At 54.0% G+C, this 23,312-nt stretch overlaps 1 protein-coding gene across 2 annotated transcripts; it reads right to left on the bottom strand.

Annotated features, from left to right (window-relative positions):
• Positions 1–1,202: 1,202 nt before the first annotated feature.
• On the bottom strand, positions 1,203–23,142 carry MMAB (metabolism of cobalamin associated B). 2 transcript variants are annotated; one of them, XM_089894593.1, is made up of 9 exons: positions 22,924–23,142; positions 21,514–21,575; positions 20,020–20,103; positions 17,299–17,356; positions 15,304–15,376; positions 14,955–15,052; positions 14,555–14,619; positions 12,713–12,772; positions 1,203–11,283 (listed from the first exon to the last, which is right to left on the bottom strand). In XM_089894593.1, the coding sequence occupies exons 1-9, from the start codon at positions 23,125–23,127 to the stop codon at positions 11,184–11,186; spliced, it is 804 nt and encodes a 267-aa protein (XP_089750719.1). In that variant the 5' UTR covers positions 23,128–23,142; the 3' UTR covers positions 1,203–11,183. The 2 variants fall into 2 exon arrangements, with proteins under 2 accessions (XP_089750719.1, XP_022406611.1); XM_022550903.3 differs by having other exon boundaries at positions 1,204–11,283; positions 20,020–20,113; positions 22,924–23,089.
• Positions 23,143–23,312: the final 170 nt, after the last annotated feature.

Raw genomic sequence — 23,312 nt, 5'->3', positions numbered from 1 at the left:
CCGTGAGTTTTTGCTGCCTCCCCTGGCCTGGGGGCACCTGAGGATCTGAGCATCAGGAGAGAGGTCTTGAAAGCCTGCCAGTTGGGCCACCTGGGCTCCCAAGAGGAATTCGCATATGCCAGGCTCCCTTCCACAGAGCATTTATATCCTGCAAAGGAAAAACATTCTGCAGAGTCCCCCAAATCCATCAGTGGCCTCCAGTGTGGGACACGCCCACCTAAAAAACTAAAGCCTTATCCTGTGATATTTTGGCTTTTAATTACAAGTTAGTACTGCAAACAGAAAGTTTGTCTTTATAACTAGGAAAAACAAGTGGGTGTTTTCCATTACTATTAAAATGAGGACAATTCAATACACTGATAGAACTTGCAGGTGCCTAAGAATATTTAGGTGGGACGCAGTTTGAGGAACACAGGTCACCACTGTTTCTGACTCCAGCAAAGCCATCAGCCTATGTTTGTGCTGCTGATGTAGCCGATACACGCTGCTAACTGTGAGAGGTACGGACAGGCAGGTTGTCTCTAAGCCTGGCTAACGTGTAGACCCAGGGCCCCCCTTAGGCTGAAGTCTTATTTCCTGGAAATGTCTTAAATTGATAAGAGCTGGTGGAGAACTGTGGAAAGTGTTCATTCGGTGTCTTTTCCAAGAAACAGAGGCACGTGTGCAAACCCGGTCCCTCACTTCCTGCTCTAATTCTCATGGGGTGGCCTGGCTGTGTGCGTTTCCGGGAGTCCTGGTGCCACCACGGGGGCGGCCAGAGTTCAGTGGCATGATGTGCACCCAGCATGAGTCAGCACTTAGATGTCAGCCCTCTTCCTGCCCTTCCTCACCTTTCACGTTGCGAAACCCGGGCTGCCCCCGCACCTGGTCGTCGGGCTCTGGCCAGGCTTCCAGAGTAGCTTCTGGTGCCACCGACAGTCACAGCAGGGTGAAGAGAGATGACACGGAGGAGGGTCCTCTGTGATCTCTGTGGAGCTTCTGCGGAGTGGGGAGAAGCACACGCCCTCCTCTGCACTGCCTGCGGCGCAGGGCTGAGCAGGAAAGGACACAAGCAAGAGCACGTCAGCCAGAGGATCCTGGCCCAGGTGTTCCCAGGCTTGTGCCCCCCATCCCCCAACCAACACACACACACACAGCCACACACCTACACAGTGTGACACTTGAGTAACACTGAGAAGGGGCTGCTCTGAGGCCCAGACGGGATCCACGGTTTTCTCCAGCCTTTGGAGCATGGAGTCAGAATGAAGCAGCCTCTCATTATAATCATCGTGATGGTTAACATTTGTTACAAGCATGTGCTTAACAGGTGGCAGCTGACTCCCGAGCCTGGTGGAGTGCAGCTCTAACTGAGGACGCTAGAGAGAGCAAGGGCTTCGGAGCATCTGGAACTGGGTTCGCGTTCCAGCTCTGCCTCCCGCCAGCTGGGAGGCTGTGGGCGAGGCCCCTCGCTTCCCCGGGCTTCCATTAAGTAGGCGAGCGGCACTCACCGTGCCACGGAGGAGTCGGAGTCAGCGGCCGCAGGACCCCAAGGAGCTGGGCTCCACCACGCTCAGCCCAGCCCCAGGGGTGCAGGTCCTCCTCTGCCGGAGCCCTGGCGGAGCTCTGCGCTTCCCCGCGCACTCAGGCCAGGCATCTCCCCAACCCAGGACTCACAGCTGCATTCCCTTTGTGGTTTTCTCACCTCTTGGAAATTTGGGGGGACTGGGGTGGGTCTGTCAGTTTACAGACCCTACACCTAGAAGCCAGACTGCAGGGATCCCCCCAGCGACAGCAGAAGACACCCCACTGCAGCTGGGCCGCAGAGGAAGGCAAAGCAGAGCGTCGAAAACACGTGCACACGAGTCCCCAGGGAGATGCTGCTTCAGCTGGTCTGGCTGGGGCACTGCGCCACAGACCACGCAGAGGAGCAAGGGCTGGAGTGTCGTCCGCTAAGCCCCAGTGATCAGGCTAAGACCCTGGACTTGGCATCAAAAGCTGAGTGACCCTGAGTAAGTTTCCAGCTCCCTGAACCTTCTTTCCTCATCAGTAAAATCACCCCAGCGATGGTAGTATCTGTCCTGAGAACCTCACGAACAGCTGGGTGGAAACATGTACTGTGGGGTCACACACGGGTGCCAGGCCCATCCCGGCCGCTCATCGGCTGCAGGAGCTTGGACCACCTCCGCCAACCTCTCTCTTCTTATCCAAGAACTGGGCATAGTGAGTCGTGCCTTAAAGAGCATCGTCATGGTAACAAGTAGTGTGCGGGGGTCAAAGAGGAGGGGTCACATCTGTTTAGGCAGGAGGGGGCCGTAAAGGAGGTGTTCTTTCATTTTCACTTAGAAAGAGGGTTTCCACTTCAGAGATGGGAAGGGAGGTATTTGGGGCAGAGGAAGCAGCCAGACAGAAGGCGTGAAGGTGGTGGACAGTGGGAACTAGAACACATCTATCACCAAGGACGGGAGTGGGAGCGTCCTACCGTAAGTGTAGTGATGGTAGCTGCCATCCCTAGGCCTTCGCCCGAGCCCAGCACTGCGCTCAGCCCTCTGCACGAGCGGTCACGTCCAATCCCCCCGGGGACCCTGGGCCCCGGGAGTGTAACTGGTCTGCTTTGCAGTGAGGACACAGGTTCAGAGAGCTGGGTTCGCTTGCATGAGGCCACACAGCTCAGAAGTGCCAGAAGCGAGATTTGGCCCTGCGTCTGTGAGACCACGGAGGTCCCCCTTCCACCACTACTAGCACTGCCGCCAAGGGGAATGGTCTGTGCAGGACACCCCGTGCCGTGAGGGGCGCTGGAGGTGGCGAAGCCTAGGGGGCTGGAAGTCACTGGGTGCAAACAGACCCAGGGGGGCTGCAGGGGAGGGGCTTCCAGGGGAGGCCGGGGAGCCTGAAGTTAGAGGCAGAAAGAGACAGGTCGGGGAGACACAGTGACACTTTGTCCTCTTGACAGTTTGGGCTGCTCTGGACACCTATCCCAGACGTCAGGCTCCATGGTCCTTTCGCTTTCCCTCTGGGCCTGGCCCCACTGACTCCCCACCCTGCTTGTGGCCCACCCAGGGATGCTGTCCAGGGAAGGGACCATCACCCAAGTGGGGCAGTGCAGGGCCGCATGGAGTCTGCTGTGCAGCGTGGATGGTTTGGTCACCGTTACAATGGTGCCAGATGGGCCTGGCAGCTGGCAGGTGTCCCAGCCAGGAGCTGGCCCAGGAAGCCATACTGCCAGGGAGCTCAGGCTCATGTCCATTCATCTAACAGATAGCCAGGACCTACTATGCTCCGGGCTGGGCTCGGTGCTGGAGGTACAGAGAGAAGAATGTGGGCACCACCCTGCCCCGCAGAGCTCGATATGGGGTGGAGGAAGAGGCGTAACTAATCCAAGGAGGACGTGTGTGAGCACATACGGTCATCACTTATCTCCAGTGTGGTGCTGCTAGGATGCTCACTTCACAGCTGGGAAAACTGAGGTTCAGAGATGATAAGCCCCTTGTCCGATGTCTCAGCATCAGTAAGCGGCAGAGCCAAGGTTTGAACCCAGGTCTGCCACGCTCCAGAGCCCTTACCTGGTTTGAGCAGGCAGAAGAGGGCGTGGGAGAGCCTTCTAGCCAAGGGGCCAAGCTTGAAGGAAGCCCCAGGGGCTGTTCTGTCCCTTGTCCAGAGCCCGCTGTGTCTGCTGCTGTCCCCTGTCCCACCTACCCTCTTGGGGGCTGAAGGAAACAGACAAAATTGCGCCCACTTTGCAAATAAGGCCCTGCAGCACTTTTAAGGACTTGCTGAGGACCCCAGAGCTCAGTCTCCCTGAGTCCTGGCAAAACCAGGAGAAGTGACAGTTTGCACAGCCGCGCAGGTCCCCAGCTAAAGAGCTAAAAGGCAGGGTTGGATTTGGGAGTGTACCTGATAAGGGGTGCCCTGTCCTGTCATATTGTCACTCCCCCGGCCCCTCGCACAGGTTGGGGGCTGTGCCTGTCTGACCCTCCAGTGTATTCCATTGCAGCTTTAGCCTCACACATTCCTCCCTCCTAACAGAAGTTTATTAAGACACCCCGTCATAGAACTACCCCTGCTTCCTTGAACCTTCCCCAAAGGACCTGACACAAGCCCAAATCCTCTAGGTCCTTTCTAACACCCTGTTCCTGAAACACCCCGTGGCTCTCTGTATTGTGTGCTCTCTCATTGCAACAGGACAGTCGATCCAACTTTGCTCAACTACGGGTGTGGGTGTGTTCTTAGAGGTCTTTAGCTGGAGATCACTGTAAATTGGAGACCCAAAAATGTCTCCCTGAACAAAGCGTTTGCCTTAACTAAATGTAGCACTGCTGGCTTTAATCTTAACTTTGCATGTTTTAATGTGAAATGTAATTACAGATTCTACATTCTGCTGGTGAGCTCATCAGGGCTGACTGATCAATTAGTCGGACTTACAAGTGTTTGGGTCTCAAAGATCTCTGACCCTGGTGTGTCGTCTCAAAGCCCTGAGAAATCCCTGTCCTGCTGGTTTGCTCTCTTGGGGAGTTGTAGGGTTAGGAGAACCCTTAGGCAGCCTGAAGACCCATACCTACCTCTGAGGTCCCCACCCTTTTGAAATCTGCGAGGGATTTGGCCCAGGAATTCAGAAACGTCAAATACACATTATTTATTGCATTACCTCCGTAGGAAGCCATGGCGGATATCACTAATGGATTACCAAACTCCTTCCTGCTGAATCGGATCCAGCTTCAGGCTCCTTACCACAGCCCTTTAGGCAGCCACTACCAATCAGTTGGAATTGGCATTTCTTGCCCATCCCTGGGATAAGCCCTGTCTCAGCAGAACAGAGTTGGACAAGGAAGCTGGATTCTGATCTAGGAAGCCCGGGTTGAGTGCTGGTTTTTCCACTTGCTGACTACGGCACATAGGATTCATTACTCTACCCGATGGGGCGCCAGTTTGTCCAGGTAAAGTTAGGGTGATAATCCAGAACAAAAATCCACATAAAATAATTAAATGTGAAAGTCCACTGTCTACTCTCAAATTCTGTACAAGTTAAAGATGCAGCAGCCAACAGAGGACAAAGAAGGATGCCAGCATCCTCAACACCCTGTGAAAAGCTGGTGTGATTACCCGCCGGGGGCACTTCAGTGGCGCTGCGATCATTTTTCTTCCCTCAGCTGTTGTCCTAGAATGGAAGCCAAGCGTCCACATTCAGGCTGCACAGGGGCTGCACTCCAAACAGCCAGCTGTCTCCAATAGAACGGACGCAGGGCACACTCACCAGGCTTCTAGTTTTTGGAGGGGCCCCGTGGCTTTGGCTGCTGGTGGGCGCCCTCCCCTTGGGCTGTTCTCTTGGCTCCAGACATCCCAAGGGAGGTAGATGATTTATTATAGGCAGGGAAAGCAGTTGTCAAGTTTCTTTACACTTTTTCAATCATGTTTATTATACAAGTACGCCTCTGTCAAATCTAACCCAAATACATTGTAAAAAAAAAAAATAGGAAATCCAAACAAAAATGTAAGTAGAAACCACCCAGTAATCCCACGATTTAGAGATAAGCATTATTAACATATAGAATGAATCCTTGCATCTTTTTTCTATGGTATATTTACACTCATGTTTCTTTTACAGGATTTGGATCATTCTATACCTACCATTTTATAATTTGGGGGTTTTTTCCCCACTTAATAGATTGTGAACACTTTTGCATAGTAATAAATATATAGGCACCATCATTTTCAGTAGCTTTATGATATTTCCTACAGTCCCTTATTGTTAAATATTTCTTCTTTAATAATAAGCTCCCTGTTGTTGGACATTTGTTTCCAGTTTTTCTCTGTAATGAGCAGCATGCACTGAAAAAAAAAAAAGAAACCCTATGACTCCACTGATGAATCTATTTCCTTCCGAGAAATTCTCAGACACGGAATTGCTGGGTCAGAAGGACGCACATTTCCAGGACTTGGATAGACATTGCCAGATTGCCCTCCTGAGAGGTCGTACCTAACTCCACCCACCACAGTGGAGTCAACGTTTCTCTCTCCCCGCTGACACCTGCAGGTGGAGATCCACAGGCTTAGAACTGGCTCCAGCTGCCAGTCCTGCAGCCGGACCCCTGAGGGCTGCAGGAATCAAGTTCCTCCCCTTCCATGCCCCACCCCAAAGCGCCTGAGAGAGCCCGTCTGCCAGGCAAGGCCAGGGTCCCGATGCCACCCGGTGCGGCCACCCGCAGGCCCTGACCTCCTCCCCTTCCACGTAGGCGCCTGCTGTCTCTCCTTGAGGCCTGTAGCCCACACCTCGTGACAGGACAGCGAGCTTCTGAGTTATCGGCAGCCTTATTTCCCTCTACAGCTCCTACGGAGTTAACAGATGTACACACGTCTGAGGCAGTCATGCGGCAAGAGACTTTGGGGCCAATCCTTCCCGTTTTGACAGTGTGTAATCGAGGTGAAGCCATAAATTTTATAAACAAGAATAAACGACCCTCAGCAACATATGTCTGCTCGACCCTTCCAAGGTGATCATAAATAAAGGCACCTGCTCACTGGGGAGGGATGTGGGCACTGCAGATGGCCAAAGACTAGGGCCAAGGGTTTGTGCCTTGGGAGCAGCTGGTGCGGGGAGGACCCCCAGGTCCTGGGTCAGCTGGACGCCTTTCTGCCATTTATTCAATCCCTTCCCCAGGCTGCCTTTGCCCTGGTGCACGCTGAGCTGGCCTGCTGCTCACCCTTCCTCAGAGAGGTAGCTTGTAGGGGGCTCCTCCCGGGTTTAGGTCCCCTCGTCTCCTCCTCTGCCCCAGTTATTTGTCAATCATGTCCTCTGTCCCAAGAGGACCCCTTGTGGGAATCCGAAGACCAGGTTCTGCTGCTGCCCGCGGGGAGTCCTCGGGCACTGATCCCTTTTGGCTCTCGCTGTTCTGTGACCGGGTCACCCTCCCTTTCACTTCGGCCTGTTGCTCCTGGAGCCACATCCCCCTGGGCTGGCCTGGCCCAGGACCCTCTGGAGGCCCCCATCTCCCACCGGCTCGGGAAGTCTTAACAAACCAGAGGTGCTACTCCCGGTCCTGTGCGCTCCACCTGGGCCTGAGCTATTTGAAAGTGCTTTGAAAAAGGATAAAACCTGATTCAAAAGTAGCTACATTTTATTTTTGTTGAGCTGCTGCCGTGTGCCAGGCCCATGGACATATTTCCTGAACCCTTGGAAGTTGGTATCATTGTCCCCAAAAATAAAAGCTGAAGATTGAGGTTCAGAGTGGTTACAGATTCCCTCAAGGTGACTCAGCTAGGAAGTGACAGAGCTGGAACTTGATTTCAAATAATAATAATCAAAATAATAATAGCTAACATGAGACGGGGGAGCATGCTAAGCCTTTTAAACATTGCCTCATTAAACTCTCCCAGTGGTCCTGTGGGGTGGATGTGATTTTCATTCCCATTTTACAGTTGAAGAAGCAAGTCCAAGGAAGACGGAACGACTTGCCCAGAGTCGTGATGCTAGGAAGTAACAGAGCTGGTCTTGGACCCAAGTCTGCCTGAAGCTGACGCTCATGCCGAGCGTTTGACTGTTCTCACACCACAAGCCTGGGGCTCCGCAGAGCCAGCAATGAGGCCGCTGGAGCAGGCAGCCCTCTGCACGGATTCACTCCTGAAGTGGGTGCTGCACTGGAGAACTGAAAGCAGAGGTTCTTCCCCGGGGCTTCCACGGGTTGTACGCAGACTGCTGTATCTACTCAAAGAACTTCTCTTGTCCTTTGCAGATGTTTCACTACGGTGGGAGAGGATGCACAGAGCCTTCATCAGAAGTTTGTGAATCTGTGGAGTGGGAGAGCACCGGGACACCCCCAAAGTTCCTGGGTGTCCCCCAACCTTCCAAATCCTGGTGTCCCCAACCAGCTCATCTCCTGCCTCTGCTTGCGCCCAAGCACTGTCTTCCACGATGGACTCCAGAGAAGAAAAGTGACAGGTCAAGGCAAATGAACACTGCACCCTGGCTGGGCTGCAAAGGGGGCATCAGTCCTCTCCCTAAGCAAGGTGGGACCAGCCTGGGTCCAGTATCAGCAGTGGGCCTGTTCTGAAGGGAGGGGTGAGCCACAAATCCTCCCAAGGCACTGATTTATGTAGCATTCATGTGGAATTTATTACACAAAGGATTTTATTCAATTAAACTTGAAATGTGTCTGGATTCTTAAAGGTTCGGTAATGATAACTGGGACAGAGGGATCATAAAACTGTATGGGTTGTCGGAGGAAGGTGTGAGGGTGGGGTGGGGGGAGATGAGGGTGACATTGCAGCTGATGGGCATTTGGTACCGGGGACGTTTGTCATTGGGATGCGTTACAAGTTCGGGTTATGAAAATTACTCGGTGAAAAATGCACATTAACAATAGCCATGAAGTATCAGTTAAGGGAAAGTAGGTTGAGAAATGAGACAGCAGAATCTATTAGTGCCTGACATTGTTCTCAGCGGCCCAGGGCGTGATTAAAATGACTGTCAAGTGGCAGTGGGGGGAGGAGCACTGGGCCGGGAGTCACAGGGCTGTGTCCCTGGCCCACATCTTGGCACTGACTCCCTGACACAAGCTGGTTTGCAAGTCTGTTTCCCCCCTCCTGCCATAGACAGTGCCTCCCTCGGGGTTGCTGTGAGGTTTCAATGTGATGATGTTTGTGGAGCCCCTGGCCTGGGGCCTGGCATGTCAAGCCCTTCGACAATGCTGGCTGGTGGGCTTCTCCCCGCTGGAATATCCAACCACCTCTGACTGTGGCCCTAAATACGATCCTGAGAGCCAGACCTGGACCAGCGAGAGGCAGGTGGAGCACTTTCTTGGGTGCAAAATGTATGGGAGCACCCCCAAATCCAGGAAGCGAGAGAAATAACTTTCGTGCAATGTTTTTTACAGAATTTATTCCACTGCAGTATTTTTTTTTGATGTGGACCATTTTTAAAATCTTTATTGAATTTGTTACAATATTGCTTCTGTTTTATGTTTTTGGTTTTTTTGGTCGCAAGGTATTTGGGACCTTAGCTCCCTGACCAGGGATTGAACCCACACCCCCTGCACTGGAAGGTGAAGTCTTAACCGCTGGACCACCAGGGAAGTCCCTCACCACGATATTTTTAAAAATCAAATTTATGCAAAAACAAAATCTATGATCGACAAGGTATCACCATTATATATAAAAACAGCCTGCCATTTCTCTCCCGACCTGCGTTGCTGTGTGATGCGGACGACCATTTACAAGGGTTGACAGCGGTTGCAGACGGGCTTTATATACAGTCATGTGTTTCGATCATGGAGTTTTCATTAACTTTTCCCACTGGGTTCGAGACCGAGGAGGATGTTTTGCTAAGTGTACGGGGGTGAACACATTTTTCCTTTTGCTTCCAGCTCCCACATGGCTATGTAAGGTACAGCAGAGGAGCGAAAGTTTCAAACTGACCCGTCCCCTGGGCGAGCCCTTCCCCAGCAGGCCACCTCAGTTCTTCCCAGGTCAGTGGCACAGGACATGCCTGCACCTGCATGTTTCTCAGGGGTGTTTGTTTCTCGGGGATGTTTGCTGGTGGAAGGGATGATGCAGGGGGCGTGGGACCTGGGAACCCAGAGTTACCATCTGGCCTGCGACAGCCCCTCCCAGCAAGGGCTGCTGGGGAGGGGATATGGCTACAGGAAAAGGCCTTGTTTCAGAGATCATCCCATGAGGACGCTGTGTCTACTCAAAGAACTCCTCTTGTCCTTTGCAGATGTTTCACTACAGTGGGGCATGTGGGACTTTTTATTATGTACGTCCTGCTCCTTCCAGGAAGATGCTAAGGTGTGGGCAGGACCTAGTCACTTGGATTTGCTGTGAGCTCTTGGAACATAACCCTCCCCGGTCCAGCCTGAGTGCCTGCCCGACAGTGAACCACCTTTAGCCTGTTCTGTAATGTTCTCAGTTCTGTTCACACAGGCCGAGTGCCCACCATGCACCAGACCTGGCGCCAACTGCTGGCCGGGGCCACTTCCTGGAGGGTTTTCACTTTCACTCACGGTCACCTGCACCTCAGCCACTTTGCCCAAGTCCAGGAACGAAAGGACCCAGAAGGGACGAGATAATGATGTTCCTCCAGCAAAATGAGCAGGTAAGCTGGTTAAGAACAAAAGCAAAGCTAGCACAAAACTCATCATTTTAATGTTTCCTAACTGCTGGCAAGGATGGCTGGAGGGACCAGACTTCCGAGCTTCAGGCTAATAAATGATGGCTGGATGGAGTTCACTGGGCGTTTCCGCCCTGACAGTTAGTGAGAGCCTGCCCTTCCCAAGTTGTTTCCTGCAATTAGTGGCGTGGAGTCTTCAGGTTCTCAGGGCTGCCTCCTCACCCTTCATAAATATCCCCCTTCCCAAGGACACACCTGGCACTGGTAGGGTCACTTCCTAGCGGGAGGGAGCAGCAGTGACAACTGAAATAAAATACAGCTGTGGCCCGGATCTCAGAGGCATAAACCAGCCAAGTGCAACATCAGAGAAGTAGGTCTGGTCTGCGTCAGCCTCGCTGGAAACATAAGAGCTTATAGTCTGAAGCTGAACGCAGTTCATCTCTGACCCTGGACGCCACCTGCCCGGGCAGGACATGCCCTCATTAAAGTGGTGGTGTTCCTCTCCCCGGGATGTCCGTCGCTTGATGGAGGAAGGCTCCCCTTTAGAGAAGATTCTCCAGGCTGCACCCTCGCCACACATGCACTTCAGTCCAAGTGTTTCCGAGGCCTCGCCTGTCAGTCTGCAGCCGTCCTTCCCCCTTGGTGAGTGGCTCAGAGGTGACCAAACTCCAAATCCTGTCTGCCTTACTCTTTATAAATGTGACATTTTAAAGCCCCTTTGGCACAGGTAAATCACAATTACATTTCCAAGGGCCTCTGGTACCATTCCAAATGAGCTGCCAGTGGAGGGCATCCGTCTCTCTCTCTCTCTCTCTCACATACCCACACACACACCCCCACACACACCCCCTCAAGCCTTTCCCACTTTTATTCTTTTTTGGAAGGCTGAGGAGAGCCCAGGGGAGGGGGCTAGAATTCTCCACCGGCCTCAGCTCCTGAAGGAAGTGGGGGGCCCTGAGAGGAAGCGGAGTCTGGACAAAAGACCAGCTTCTGGCCCCTCTGGGTGAGATCTTCAGGAATCAGGACACGAGGGCAAAGTCTTCCTTCCCCGTTGTCACTGTGGAGGAGTCTGCAAAGCTCCCTTTTTCCATTATTTCCAAGCGCCTCAGGCATGGACCAACAAGTCATTTTTCTTGTATATTTTTTCTGGATTCCCCTCCTTCATGGCTGTGTATCTGGCTAACGTGAAGAGATAGTCACTGAGTCTGGAGGGGCAGAAGAAGGCAAATGGAATGATCTGAAATGAGAGATCAATGCTAACAGGGTCCTCCCTATATTAGCCTTCTAGGAGGAAATATCAGTCACGTGCCCCAGGAGCATCGGGTGGGACAGCGGGTGCTCAGCCAACCTGGGCTTGATGGATGGCGCTCCAGGCCAGCTTCCTGAGAGCCCAGCGCCCGACTCTGGCGCCAGGGCTGGGGTGGTTCCTGCAGGATGAGGCCACTACCCTGTCTGACCTCACAGGGCTGGTGACTTTGGACCACTCCCTGGTTTCTGCACCTTCCAGTGAACAGGACTGGTGCCTCCCAAACTGGGGTATGCACACAAGTCAACTGGGGATCCTGGTGACATGCAGATCAGATTCTGATTCGGGAGGACTGGCTGGGCCAGGCCCAGGATTTGGCAGGTCTAAACTGTGCCCAGGTGATTCTGGTGCTGCTGGTCTACTCTTTGAGTAGAGGGAGCCTAGAGCAGGCTTCTCAACCTCGGCACTAGTGACATTCAGGATCATTCCTTGTGGCTGGGTGATTCTTCGTGGCAGGAAGAGGGAGCTGTTGTGTGCATCGTAGGACACTGGGCAGCACCCCAGCCCCCAACCACTTGTCTCCAGACATTGCCAGACATCTTGGTTGAGAAGCACTGGCCTGGAATGTTCTAGTGGGCTAGACCCTAGTGCCCCCCTCCCTTCTTTCTTTGACCCGGCGGTGATGGGGCCTCTGGGCAGGGCTGGGTGGGGAGGGAAACAGGAGAGGCAGCAGCGAGCCTGCCCCTCAGCGGCTGGCAGTTAGCTTGTGAAGCTGCCCTGTGCTCTCCCTTGTTTCCGGGCCGCACTGACCCCACCCTCCTCTTCTCTCCCTGCCCCAACCCTACCCCGAGGCCAGCTCCATGCCAGGTCCTGCTGGAACCTTCCCTGACCCGTGCCCCGTCCTGGACCCATGCCCCCCTCCTCCTGATGCCTGGCTGTCTCTCTGGGAGTGTGGTGGGGGACTGGGCAGTGGAAGAGACTCCGCTCTGGGTGATCACCCCCGCCACAGAGCTGTCATATGCTGGTTCCTCATCTGTGCGGTGATGCCTTCCTTGCTAAGAGAACGAACTGGCTCAGCCCACACAACCTACATGGCTGGAAGGCTCCCCAGGATCACTACTGTGACATGAACAGAACGGTCCTCACTCCCCTCCCAGGAGGAAAGGAGCTGGTCAGGACCATCAAAGCCCAGGCCATGTCCTGGGGGAGGAGTGACCACATCAAGGGGCCAGACCCTGGCTGTGAGGTCACTTTCTGGACCCCAGGCAGCTCCTGGGGTCCCTCAGCTCTCAGCCCTGGCCTGGCCCACGCTGGAGCCGCACGAGCAAGGGCTGGAGCCACGAAGTGCCTACTTTTTCAGAAAGACTCTCCAGATCCCATCTGAGTACCTGTTTAAGAACTTGGCCACGTTTGCATCCGTCTCACCGGACTGGACAAGAGGCACCACGCTAGAAGGGGAGGAAACACAGCATCACACTACGTTATAGGCTCAACACGCTTGGGGGCAGGAGCTGCGTCTTGAGTCAGCATTTCACTCCGGCTGCAGCCTCACCAGTCTGTGTGCAGACACGCTAGATGGTGCTGTCTGCTGAGCGCTAGTGAGCTGGCAGCCCCTCCACGCATGTCGCCTCTGCTACGTAACTCCTGCTGGGAGGTGCTCGCCCCAAACCGAGGCCCCAGGTTTGTGTCTCCTGCCCCAGGGGCTTTGTCACCTGGGCACGGGTTTGGTGTCCTCAGGACCCCCCGCCCCCGACCCCTGCTTGGCCATTCCCTGATGTTGGGCCTTTGGGTTGTTTCCAGTTTTTTGCTACTATGAGCACTGCTGATGTGGACAGCTTTGTACAAATGACTTTTTTCCTTTTGAAGCTGAAGCTCTTTTGTGACTCGGCATCACTTTAGGAACCACTTGGCCCCAAGGGCCTTTCATGAAAAGTGAAATCTTTATGACATGGGGCTATGGACAGAGCTCAGGTATGGAGCAGACACACCTGGGCTCAAATCCAGACTCTGCCATGGACCACCCAGGTGACCCTGGCCACGGTGTCACCTCTGAGCCCCAGCGTCCTGACTCCAGTAGAGTGGGGGCTGCCACCACCTCTCTCCCAAGGTTACCACAAGGAATCAATGAAATAATGGACACAAAGTGCCCAGCACGGTCCTGCCGGTTATATAAAGCAGGGCTTTATTCCCATTTCTCTGTAAAGCCGGCTGGCAGCCTGGCCTATGAGTGGTGTAAATGGAGATGTTGCAATTACTTTTTTTTTATTTTTTATTTTTTTGCGGTACGTGGGCCTCTCACTGTTGTGGCCTCTCCCGTTGCAGAGCACAGGCTCGGGACGTGCAGGCTCAGTGGCCATGGCTCATGGGCCCAGCCACTCCGCGGCATGTGGGATCTTCCTGGACCGGGGCACGAACCCGTGTCCCCTGCATCGGCAGGCGGACGCTCAACCACTGCGCCACCAGGGAAGCCCCGCAATTACTCTTTTAAAGTTTCCTTGAAAAGGCAGTCAGGAGCTTCTGGCGGGGGGCGGGGGGGGGGTGTCCCTCCTCTCCTGACTCTGAGTTGGGGGATTGGGGTAGCAGGTGGCTGGTCTGGGCCCTTCTTCACCCAGCAGCCAGCATGTCATCTCATGGCCTAAAACCCATCAATGGCTCGCAGGATAAAGGCTCTCAGGATAAATGCAGAGCTCTCGGGGCACATGAGGCCCTGCCCGGCCTGGCCTCAGCTCAGCCTCTAGCCTCGTCATGCCTCACGCCCCTCACTCTGGACCAGACACTCGGCATCCTTTGTGTGTGTTCCATGCAGACTGCCGCCTCTGCCCTTGCTGTCCCCTCACCCTGGGCACTCTGTCCACTGTGCCCCCAGTACCCCCCATGCCCAGTCCCAGGCTGGGTCACTCTGGTGCCAAGTACCCTCCCTCACAGCTCTTATCATGGTGTGGAGCTTTTCAATCCTTTCTGCTCAGCTGAGACCACCCCCACCATTTAAACTAACCCCAGGAACAGGGAGTCCTCACTGAATACACACCTGAATTTCATACCATGTGAGTGTTATTATAATTACAAATAATCACCTAGACCCGCTGGGCCTCCCCCTCCCCTTTCCTGGAGCTGCCTGCTTCTGCACAAGCTCTGATCCCGACGTGCTGTTCCGCCCCCACCCCACCACCCCTGTCAGGATCACTGTCTCTCTGCCCAGGCCCCGCTCCCTCGGCCCCGCACCCCAGTACCGTCTCTCAGCTCGGCGGCACACGGCCCGACAGAGATGCAGTGCGGAGCTGCTCTTGCCTCCGGACTGAAAGGAGAAAGCAGGTGTTGGCTGGAAGGGCAGGGGGAGGGTGCCCACTACAGGCAGGGAGCCTGGATGGATGGAGGGACACACAGGCCCCGCCCACAACAGGCAGTGTTCTGTCTCCAGGGGCCCTGCCAGGGCACACCCACTGGGTACCCCTCTCCAAAGCAGGCAGGACTGGGGAGGGAGCCGTGACGGTCTGGAGGGGACTTGGGGGCTGGGGGAAAGCTTCTGTCACTGTTAAAAATTAAAAGGGGGGAGGCTGAATCCCTGCCTGTGTGTTTTGGTCAACACACTGGCCCGCAGCCACCCCCAGGTTGAGGCAGCCCAGTACCTACAGGCAGGATGAAAGCCGTGAGCGGGGGCAGCTGGCTGGAGTATCTGTCGATCCACTGCTCCAGCTCCAGGATGGGCCCTGCCTCGAACGTGGCATGTTCTGTGGAGCCAAGGAGAAGGACATGGCCGTGAGGCCACTGCCCCAGGATCACAAGGAGCCCACCCCGTCCCTTCTGCCTGGGTGCCCGCCAACCATTCCCCTGGCTCAGAGGGACCCTCCGTCTCAGGCTGCACAGGCCAGGTTGACAGGGGTCCCAGATGACACCCAGGACAGAATCATTCCCCCTGCCCACGGGCCCAGGCCCCCCGGGGCCCTCTGAGCACACACAGTGGGTTCAGGGAGAGAATTACTTAAGTGAGCCTCCCTGGCTGAGGAGCGCGGTGTTGCCAGTGCAGAGCCGACGTCCTGCAGGGAGCATTGGATCTGGGGAGGAATGGGAGGCGTGGGTGAAGAACCTGTCACGCAGGCCAAGCGGGGCTCTCGTGCGTCCGCGTGCAGGGCTGGGCCTGCCGGGAGCTGTCAGGCCTCTAAGGAGCCGGCATTTACAAAGGCTAATCAGCAAGCTCTGTGAACCTGCAGCGCAGCACATCGGCCCTGTTGGGAGGGGCCCTGGCTCCCTTGGAACGCCTGGGTGACGCAGACGGGGAGTGTCAAGCGCCCAGGGATAGTCAGGAGGAGTCTTCTCACCCCGACCCTCCTCTCCCATGTGCCGGGCCCTTCGAGGGCTTTTTCTTTTCTCTAAACTGACGGCCTTGGTTTTCTAACCTATAACACTTGGGCGGAGAGACCCAAATTGACAGTGCTTTTTAAACTGTACAGGACAGGGCTGTGCCCGTGGCAGTGTGCCGGGAGCAGGACACGGTCGGTGAGAGTAGACGGTGCCCACCCGGGAGTGGACTGGAGCCCTGTTGAGCCGCCGAGCAGCAGACTCTGGGTAAGTTCCCTGACCTCGTGGTGTCTCTGCGGCTTCCGATGGAAAGGGGCGTCACAGTACTACTCGGCCGCCGGCCACCTGCAGCGTTTACCCCGGGGGCTGGAGAGAGGCGGCCCCAGTCCGGGAATCCGATCCCAGCCCCGCTGATTCCTGGCTGTGCGGCCTTGGGCTGAGCCTCAGTTTTGTCCTCTGTAAAACGTGAGGGCTGGCCTCCACTTCATGGGCTTCTGCAGGGAGAGCCGGGAACAGGCTGCCTGGCCTGCCATAGGCCCAGAGCAGCTCCCGGGGGCCAGGCGGGGAACCCAGCTGAACAAGTCACAGTCTGCACCCTTGGGGCGCCCAGGCCACACTCCTGGTGATGCTTGCCTTTAGAGGCAGAAGCACAGGAGCTGCGGAAGCCTGGGAGAGGCACCAGCTGGAGGCAGGGGTGGCCAGGGAAGGCCCCGGAGGAGGTGATGTTGAAACTGTTACCCAAAGGATGTGGTCTAAAGCAAGGGAGGGGCTCATCACGCCACTGACCCCCTCTTCCCTCTGCAAACCCCGCTCAGAGGTGAGCACGGCAGACAGAAACGACCACTGTAGACGCCAGCAATTCCTCATTCTGAGGCTGAAGACCAGTCTCCCTCATACAGGAGGTGCCTCATTCATAGAATGTTCCAGCAGTTTAGGCCTCCCATCTTTCTGCAGCCCCTCACTACCCTGTGTCTGCTCCCAGGGGCCCCAGTGGGCTCCAGCCTGGCCTGGAGGACTGAAGCAGGCCGAGGGCTGACCCTCCAGGGAGCAGCTGACTCAGGTCAGCACGCAGACTAAAACCCCAGGTACATTCTCCATGTTCTGGGGGTGGTGGCCCTGCCTCTATTTCTGAAGTCCTCTCTGTGGGCCAGAGCCCCCGCTGCCTCTTAAGGAACAGAACAGTAATTCTAAGAACCCTACCATCCCCCCCGCCGAGGGCTAACCACAGCTGGGCCTTTCAAGTCTCTCAACCTCAGGGCCACTGACATTTTGGCCCAGGTCATCCTCTGTCACGGGGACCGTCCTGTGCACTGTAGGACGTTTAGCCGCATCCCTGCCTCTACGCACTAGATCCCAGTAGCACCTCCACCTCCAGTGTGACAACTTAAAACATCTCCAGACATTGCCCTGTGTCCCCTGAAGGGCAGAACTGCCCTGGGCTGAGACCACTGCCCTTCACATTTCCCTCTCTGAGGCCAAACCTCACCACTCGCCTGTGAGGGAGGGTCATCTCTGTGTGTCCCCATCTTACAGATGAAGAAACTGAGGCTCACAGAGGGTAAGTGGACTAGTCCCAGGTGACACAGAAAGGAACTGACGGTCAGTTGGCAAATCCAGTTATGGCCACCAGGCCTCGGGGTTGGAAAATCCCAGCTCGGGGTAAGACAACGTTACTCACTTTCTGAAGCTCTTCCACAAATGGGTGGCCCTTTTCTGCAATTAATTCCATAGCAAACCTGTGAGGAGGAAGGAAGAAGAATTTGCCTCAAATATAGCATCCCCAGGCCCTGTCTTGCTGGAAGGCAGTACATTCTCAGGGGACCGGCCATTTTGCTAACTGAGCTGTCACAGGAGGGCCGTTATTTTCTTGCTGACACTGAGAACATCGTAACCTTCCATGTGGTTGGGGGTATTTGTGTTTCGCCGCTCATCCAGCCAACAACTCCTCTTTCAGCGCCTACTCTGGCCAGGTCCAGGTGATTCAGTATGAACAGAGGTGACACAGGCCCCGTTAGGCAGGACAGGGAGATGTGAATCAGATGTCACACGACTGACAGTGAAGTTGCAAACTAAGGTCAGTGCTCTGAAGGAAAGGGTGAGAATCCTGGGATATTTGGCCTTGATTAGGGTTCAGGGAGGGCTTCCTGGAGGAAGCGATGCTGGAGGTGGGACTCTGAAGGCTGAGTAGGAGTTCGCTGGTAAGGCTGGGTGGGGCAGGAAAATCAAAGTGCCCCCGATGCAGGTCAGGACTGTGGCCCTGGCCTCCCTCAGAACACTGCACCCTCTTCTGTACCAGTCAGGGTCCTGGCCGGGCAGTGGTGTGTTTGAAGGGTTCCTGGAGAAAAGCTTCACGAAGGGACTGCTGACAGAGTGGGAAGGCTTATGGGAACTGAGGATGGATGGCAGAGATGAGCAAAAGCAAGAGCCTGAAGGGGCAAGGGAGGGTCAAAGGTGCTACCAACCCTGGAGAGAGCTGCATTCTGGGCAGAGGCCACCGCCAGGAGCTGGGCAGCTGGGAGAAAGCAGTGGAGAGCCCCACAACTGCCAGAGCCACACAGGGCTGGGGGCGGGGTCACACATACCCCTACCCCTCTCACCCTCGTCCGATCTCCTGCTGGTGCTGCCCATTGGTTGGACCAACTCTAAAGCCAGAGGACAAGGGAATCGGGGTGAGACCATCTCCAGGCCAGCCTCCCAGGCACAGGAGAATGGCTTTGAAAGGGCAAAAGAAGAACGACTGTGCATCTTCTAGCCCATCTTACAATCAGAACTAAATAAGCACACACGTAAGCTGTCCCGCGTTGGTCTTCCCCTCTGGATGGTGAGGCGGGGGCGTATGCCTCAGGCCTGGCACATTGGAGATGCTCGGGAATATCTGCTCACCGAGGATGTTCCCACGACAGAGGCCAGCGGGAGGCCCCTCCCCATGCTCGCTCCATCCCCGCTCCCACCACTTGTGGCTGCCCCTCCAGCGTCTGTCTGCTCTGCCCCGCCCGCTGCACCGCACCCCGCAGACCGCAGGCTCCATGAAGGCAGGGCTGAGGCTCCCCACTCAGCAGAGCCTGGCACACGCAGATGCTCCACCAACATCTGAGGACGGAAGAATCCACAACTGAGCTGTGGCCAGTCCCCTGCACCACATCACCTGAGGGATGATGGCCTGCTGATTTGCTAATTCTAAACAGCCAATGCTAGAACCCGCCTTCCCGCCCCTCTGCCCACTTCATCTTCTGTGCACTTCCCCCTCGCCACACCCTTCTCACACACACCAAGGGGTCTGCCCTCTCTCCTCTGCTGGCAGACTAGCTACATTATCTTTCCTGAGAACCTCACTTAGGCCCATCACTGAGAAATGGCCACCATGAACAGGTTTTAATAAAATTATGATGATAATAACAGCTAGCATTATGATTGGTGCTAGGTACTGTCCTAAGGGGGAAACATGGAGTTCTCTCATTACATCCTCACAAGAACCCAATGAGATTGGATACTATTACTAGGATCACTTGACAGAATAGGAAACTGAGGCTCAGAGAGGCCAGGTGATTTGCCTGAAGTCACACAGCCAGTCAGCAGTGGGAGAGAATTTGAACCCAGGTCTGTCTGATTACCATGATCTTCACCCACAAGGCCGAGTCAGAACTTGTGAACTAGTACTTATAATAACTGCAGCTCATGCTGCCAACGGCTTGCTGAGCATGGTGGCCTGAACTTTGTTCTCAAATATTTGCGGCCCCTCCCACCCCTGCTGCTGTCACATGTGTCCACGTCCCTGGCTCTGGCCAATGAAATGTGAGCAGAGGTGGCGTGTCACTTCGTGGAAGCTTTAAGAGCCAGCGTGGGCATCACCGTGATCTTTCTTCCCTCTGCCACAATTACTGGTGTTGTTCTAGACAGAGGCTGTCCCACCAGCCCGGGTCCCAGAGTGAAGGCCAGGCAGAGAAGAAACATACCCAACCCACGATGGGCTTGAAGTGAGAGGATGAAATACGCCTTTGGTGGTTTAGGCCACGAAATGTGGGGGTTGTTTGTTACACCGGCATGGCCCGGCCGATCCTGACTACTTCCCCGAGTCCACCTTCTAAACTCTGGCTGTGTATATGCTTAAAAAATAAGCCTCCCGAAAGGGATCATGTCTGATGCCCTGTGTACTGTGCTCGACTCACCTGTCACTTTGCACATGCACCTCAACGGCACACACATACGAGCAGAGTGAGGGAGCAGGGATGGAGGGGCGAGGCAGCATCACGCGGTGAGGGACAGAAGCCACAGGCCAAGGAAGGTTCATCGAGGGCTGGCAGCCTCTGGGACTGGCGGACACTCTGGAGAGCTGCACATCAGTCATGCCCTCTAACAACCAACTCAAGCCCGACCTCAAGGCCAATCCCGTCCCCCTTACCCAATGGCTGAACTTAATTCATCTGTAGTTCCCACGGCTTCAAACACCTGGTCGTCTTTCGGTCTCCTTTCTCCAGTGAAGGTGCTGGAAAACCCTGTGAAAATGTTTTGCTGCCCAAATTAAAGAGTTTTTTTTTCCTGATATGCTCTTTTAAAGCATTTTTCCACTTGAAGGATAACATACACAGAAAAGTGCTCGAATCATAAGTGTACAAGTTGATGAACTGTTACTAACTGATATAGACCTCTGTGACCAGTATCTAGATCAAGAAATAAAATAGGAGCCTCACCCTAGAAGCCCCTGTGTCCCCGCTTTCAGTCACTGCCCCCCTCCCCAGGGGTAACCACTGTCCTCACTTATGTCCTGATATACTTTATTTATTTATTTATTTATTTATTCTTGGCTGTGCTGCTTGACTTGTGGGATTTTAGTTCCCCGACCAGGGACTGAACCCAGGTCCTTGGCAGTGAGAGCGTGGAGTCCTAACCACTGGACCGCCAGGGAATTCCGTCTCTGGAGTCTTTGGCTGGAGGGCATCAACACTGTCATCCCTTTGCATCTTTTCTTTTCTTATTGTGATAACATAAACATAATGTAAAATTGGCCATTTTAACCATTTTAAGTGTACAATGGCATTAAGTTTTTATCTTCTTACTACATAAATATACCTCCAAAGCAATAAATACTGGTAATCTGCGTGGGTTTTTTTTGGGGGGGGGCCATGCCACGCAGCATGAGGGATCTTAGTTTCCCAACCAGGGATCAAACCTGCGCCCCCTGCAGTGGAAGCGCCAAGTTCTAACCACTGGACCGCGAGGGAAGTCCATGCGTGGTTTAAAACTTTAGAAAACGGTATCATACTGATATGTTCTTCTGCACCTATTTTTTTCTGTACATTATGTTCTGGTATTTTTTTAAATTATCGAAGCAATATATGCTCATTACAAAATAAATAATAGAATAAAAGTATGTACAGGAAACAATGAAAGCCCGTCTATTCATTCCCCTCCCCCACAATTCAATCTCTCTCCCAGGTAACAGTCCAAGGTATAACCTTTCACAATGTTCTATGCACACCTGAACACACATATAAATACACACACACACTTTTATCGAGTGGATTCCAACTATTTGGATTGTTCTGCAACTTGCTTTTATCACTTAATATATCTTGGGCATCTTTCATTTCACATCACATTTGGGTGATGCCTATTGAGATCCGTCACATACTTTTAATGTCTGTAAAGAATTTGGAAGAACTTTAAAAAAATATTTTAAAGCTATTATTTCTCATTCCAGAATTTTCCATCAATTTCTAGTGCCACGTGGCATACAGGATCTTAGTTCCCTGACCAAGGATCGAACCCATGCCCCCTGCAGTAGAAGCGTGGAGTCTTAACCACTGGACTGCCAGGGAAGTCCTAGAATTTGGAAGAACTTTAAGATGGAATCTGCCATGTCTTTCTTTGCATTTTTCACCTGTCCCTACCCTACCTTTGTCTCCTGTTTTGGTGTAGATCTTGGGGAGCTTGGGTGTCTTCGAGGAAGGCTGTGGCCTAAGGAGAAATAAACATCAAGAGGTGATGAGTGAGGATGGCATATATAGTGGGGCACGTCCTTCAGTGGGTCACAGTTTGCTACCCATATCCTCAGAGGCAGCACTTACCCCCTTCTGCTTGGATCTCTTGAAATCTTTCCCCTCCGTTCCTCTTAGTTTTAAGCCCTTTGTGGGCAAGTTCTGTGTCTTGCCACACCCGTATCTGCAGAATAGCTGATGTAGTGCATTGCTCAATGCAGACGCTCTATAAATGTTGGCTGAAAGAATTTATCGATCACTTTCCATAGTCTCTGCACTATGCTAAGTGAATTACAGGCATTATCTCCTTGAATTATCCCTGGAATCTTCCCAAGCACTACCTATGATGTTCATTTTTTTTTTTTTTTTTTGCAGTACGCGGGCCTCTCACTGTTGTGGCCTCTCCCGTTGCGGAGCACAGGCTCCGGACGCGCAGGCCCAGCGGCCATGGCTCACGGGCCCATCCTCTCCGCGGCATGTGGGATCTTCCCGGACCGGGGCACGAACCCGCGTCGCCTACATCGGCAGGCGGACTCTCAACCACTGCGCCACCAGGGAAGCCCATTCATTTTGTTTTTGAGGAATCGGTAGCTGACGGGATGAGACTCACCCTCCTAGGTCACCACGGGAAGAAGCGGTAGGGCTGGGATTCTTGCCCAAGACTATCTTATTCGACACCCCAAAACTGTTACCTGTGCTCTACCAAGCCAGGGACTCTTGGAGGGAAAAATCCCTGGGCCATTACCATACTGTAAAGCTTCAAGTATACTCCGAAATAGAGAATTGCCAAAACAGGGTGCGAAAACTGGCATTTTCAAATAGCAACACCTTTAATAAAGACTTTAACATTAAAATGTGACATTAGAAGGTTATTCAAAGGTTAAATTACTGGATCTGTGAAATAGATTAATCCATTATTAAGTCAGGTTCTGAGGTCCGGGAACGGGGTGCAAGTTTCAAGGCATATAATGACAGTCCTCTTAAGACCGCGTTGGTGTATCTCTGTGCCTTAAAGTATAAACTGCTTTGGAGATAGGTTAATATCCGAATTGAGGCCCCTCCTGATTGTGGGGCCAGGCAAGATGACCCTCTTGGCTCACATGGGATATGCCCTGTCCTGATGGATGCTGGGCTTCGATTGGACTTGTCTTGTGCCAAGAAACCTTGGTCTCTGGCTTCCACGGAGCCCACGTTGCCACGGTGACGTCATGACTAAAGAGGACGTCACCTGGCGATTGCTGCGGTGACCTCCCAGCGGTTTGACGTAACCACGGCGACAACATAACTCAGGGCAGGTGCCTGAGTTACCCTCCCAGCCAGGTACTCACCTGTCCCCGTCTTCCACGCCCTGGGGGCCGCGGCTCTGGAAACGGGGACACAATAGCTTGCGGGCGCCGAGGCACCCGCGCAAGCCAAGGCGACCTCCCAGGCCCCACACAGCCATGCTCCAGGGCTCTGGTAGGGGACTGACCCTGCCAGGCTCCCGTCCAGATCCCGGGGTGACTCCACCTACCTCCGGCCGCGCCACCCATCAGCCGCCATCTTCCATTGGTCCGTGGCTCTCTCCCCAGGGCGGGACAGTCCCAGAGACTTGTTTCTCATTGGTTCACGGAAGGAGATGGGCGGGGAAACCCGTGAGGACTTAGTTAGCAACAGCTATTGGCCAACTCTCAAGCCAATTGGTAAAGGGGCTCTCGGTTCGCGCGCTCTGATTGGC

This window comes from Delphinapterus leucas, chromosome 14 (genome assembly GCF_059928025.1).
Source record: "Delphinapterus leucas isolate spDelLeu-1000000601 "Yukka" chromosome 14, BTC_Dleu_Yukka2, whole genome shotgun sequence".
In the NCBI taxonomy this organism is placed as follows: Eukaryota; Metazoa; Chordata; class Mammalia; order Artiodactyla; family Monodontidae; genus Delphinapterus; species Delphinapterus leucas.
Note: the sequence above shows the minus strand (reverse complement) of the source record. Positions and strands in the feature narration are given on the sequence as shown.

What these genes read in the sequence shown, in the direction of transcription:
- MMAB (XM_089894593.1), bottom strand. Translation starts at nt 23,127, where the DNA reads ATGGGTGGCGCGGCCGGAGGTAGGTGGAGTCACCCCGGGATCTGGACG. An exon ending in TCACGGCTTTCATCCTGCCT is followed by an intron (nt 14,620 to 14,954) that starts GTAGGTACTGGG and finishes TTCTCCTTTCAG; the next exon opens with TCCGGAGGCAAGAGCAGCTC. An exon ending in TGCCGCCGAGCTGAGAGACG is followed by an intron (nt 12,773 to 14,554) that starts GTACTGGGGTGC and finishes CTCCCCTTCTAG; the next exon opens with CGTGGTGCCTCTTGTCCAGT.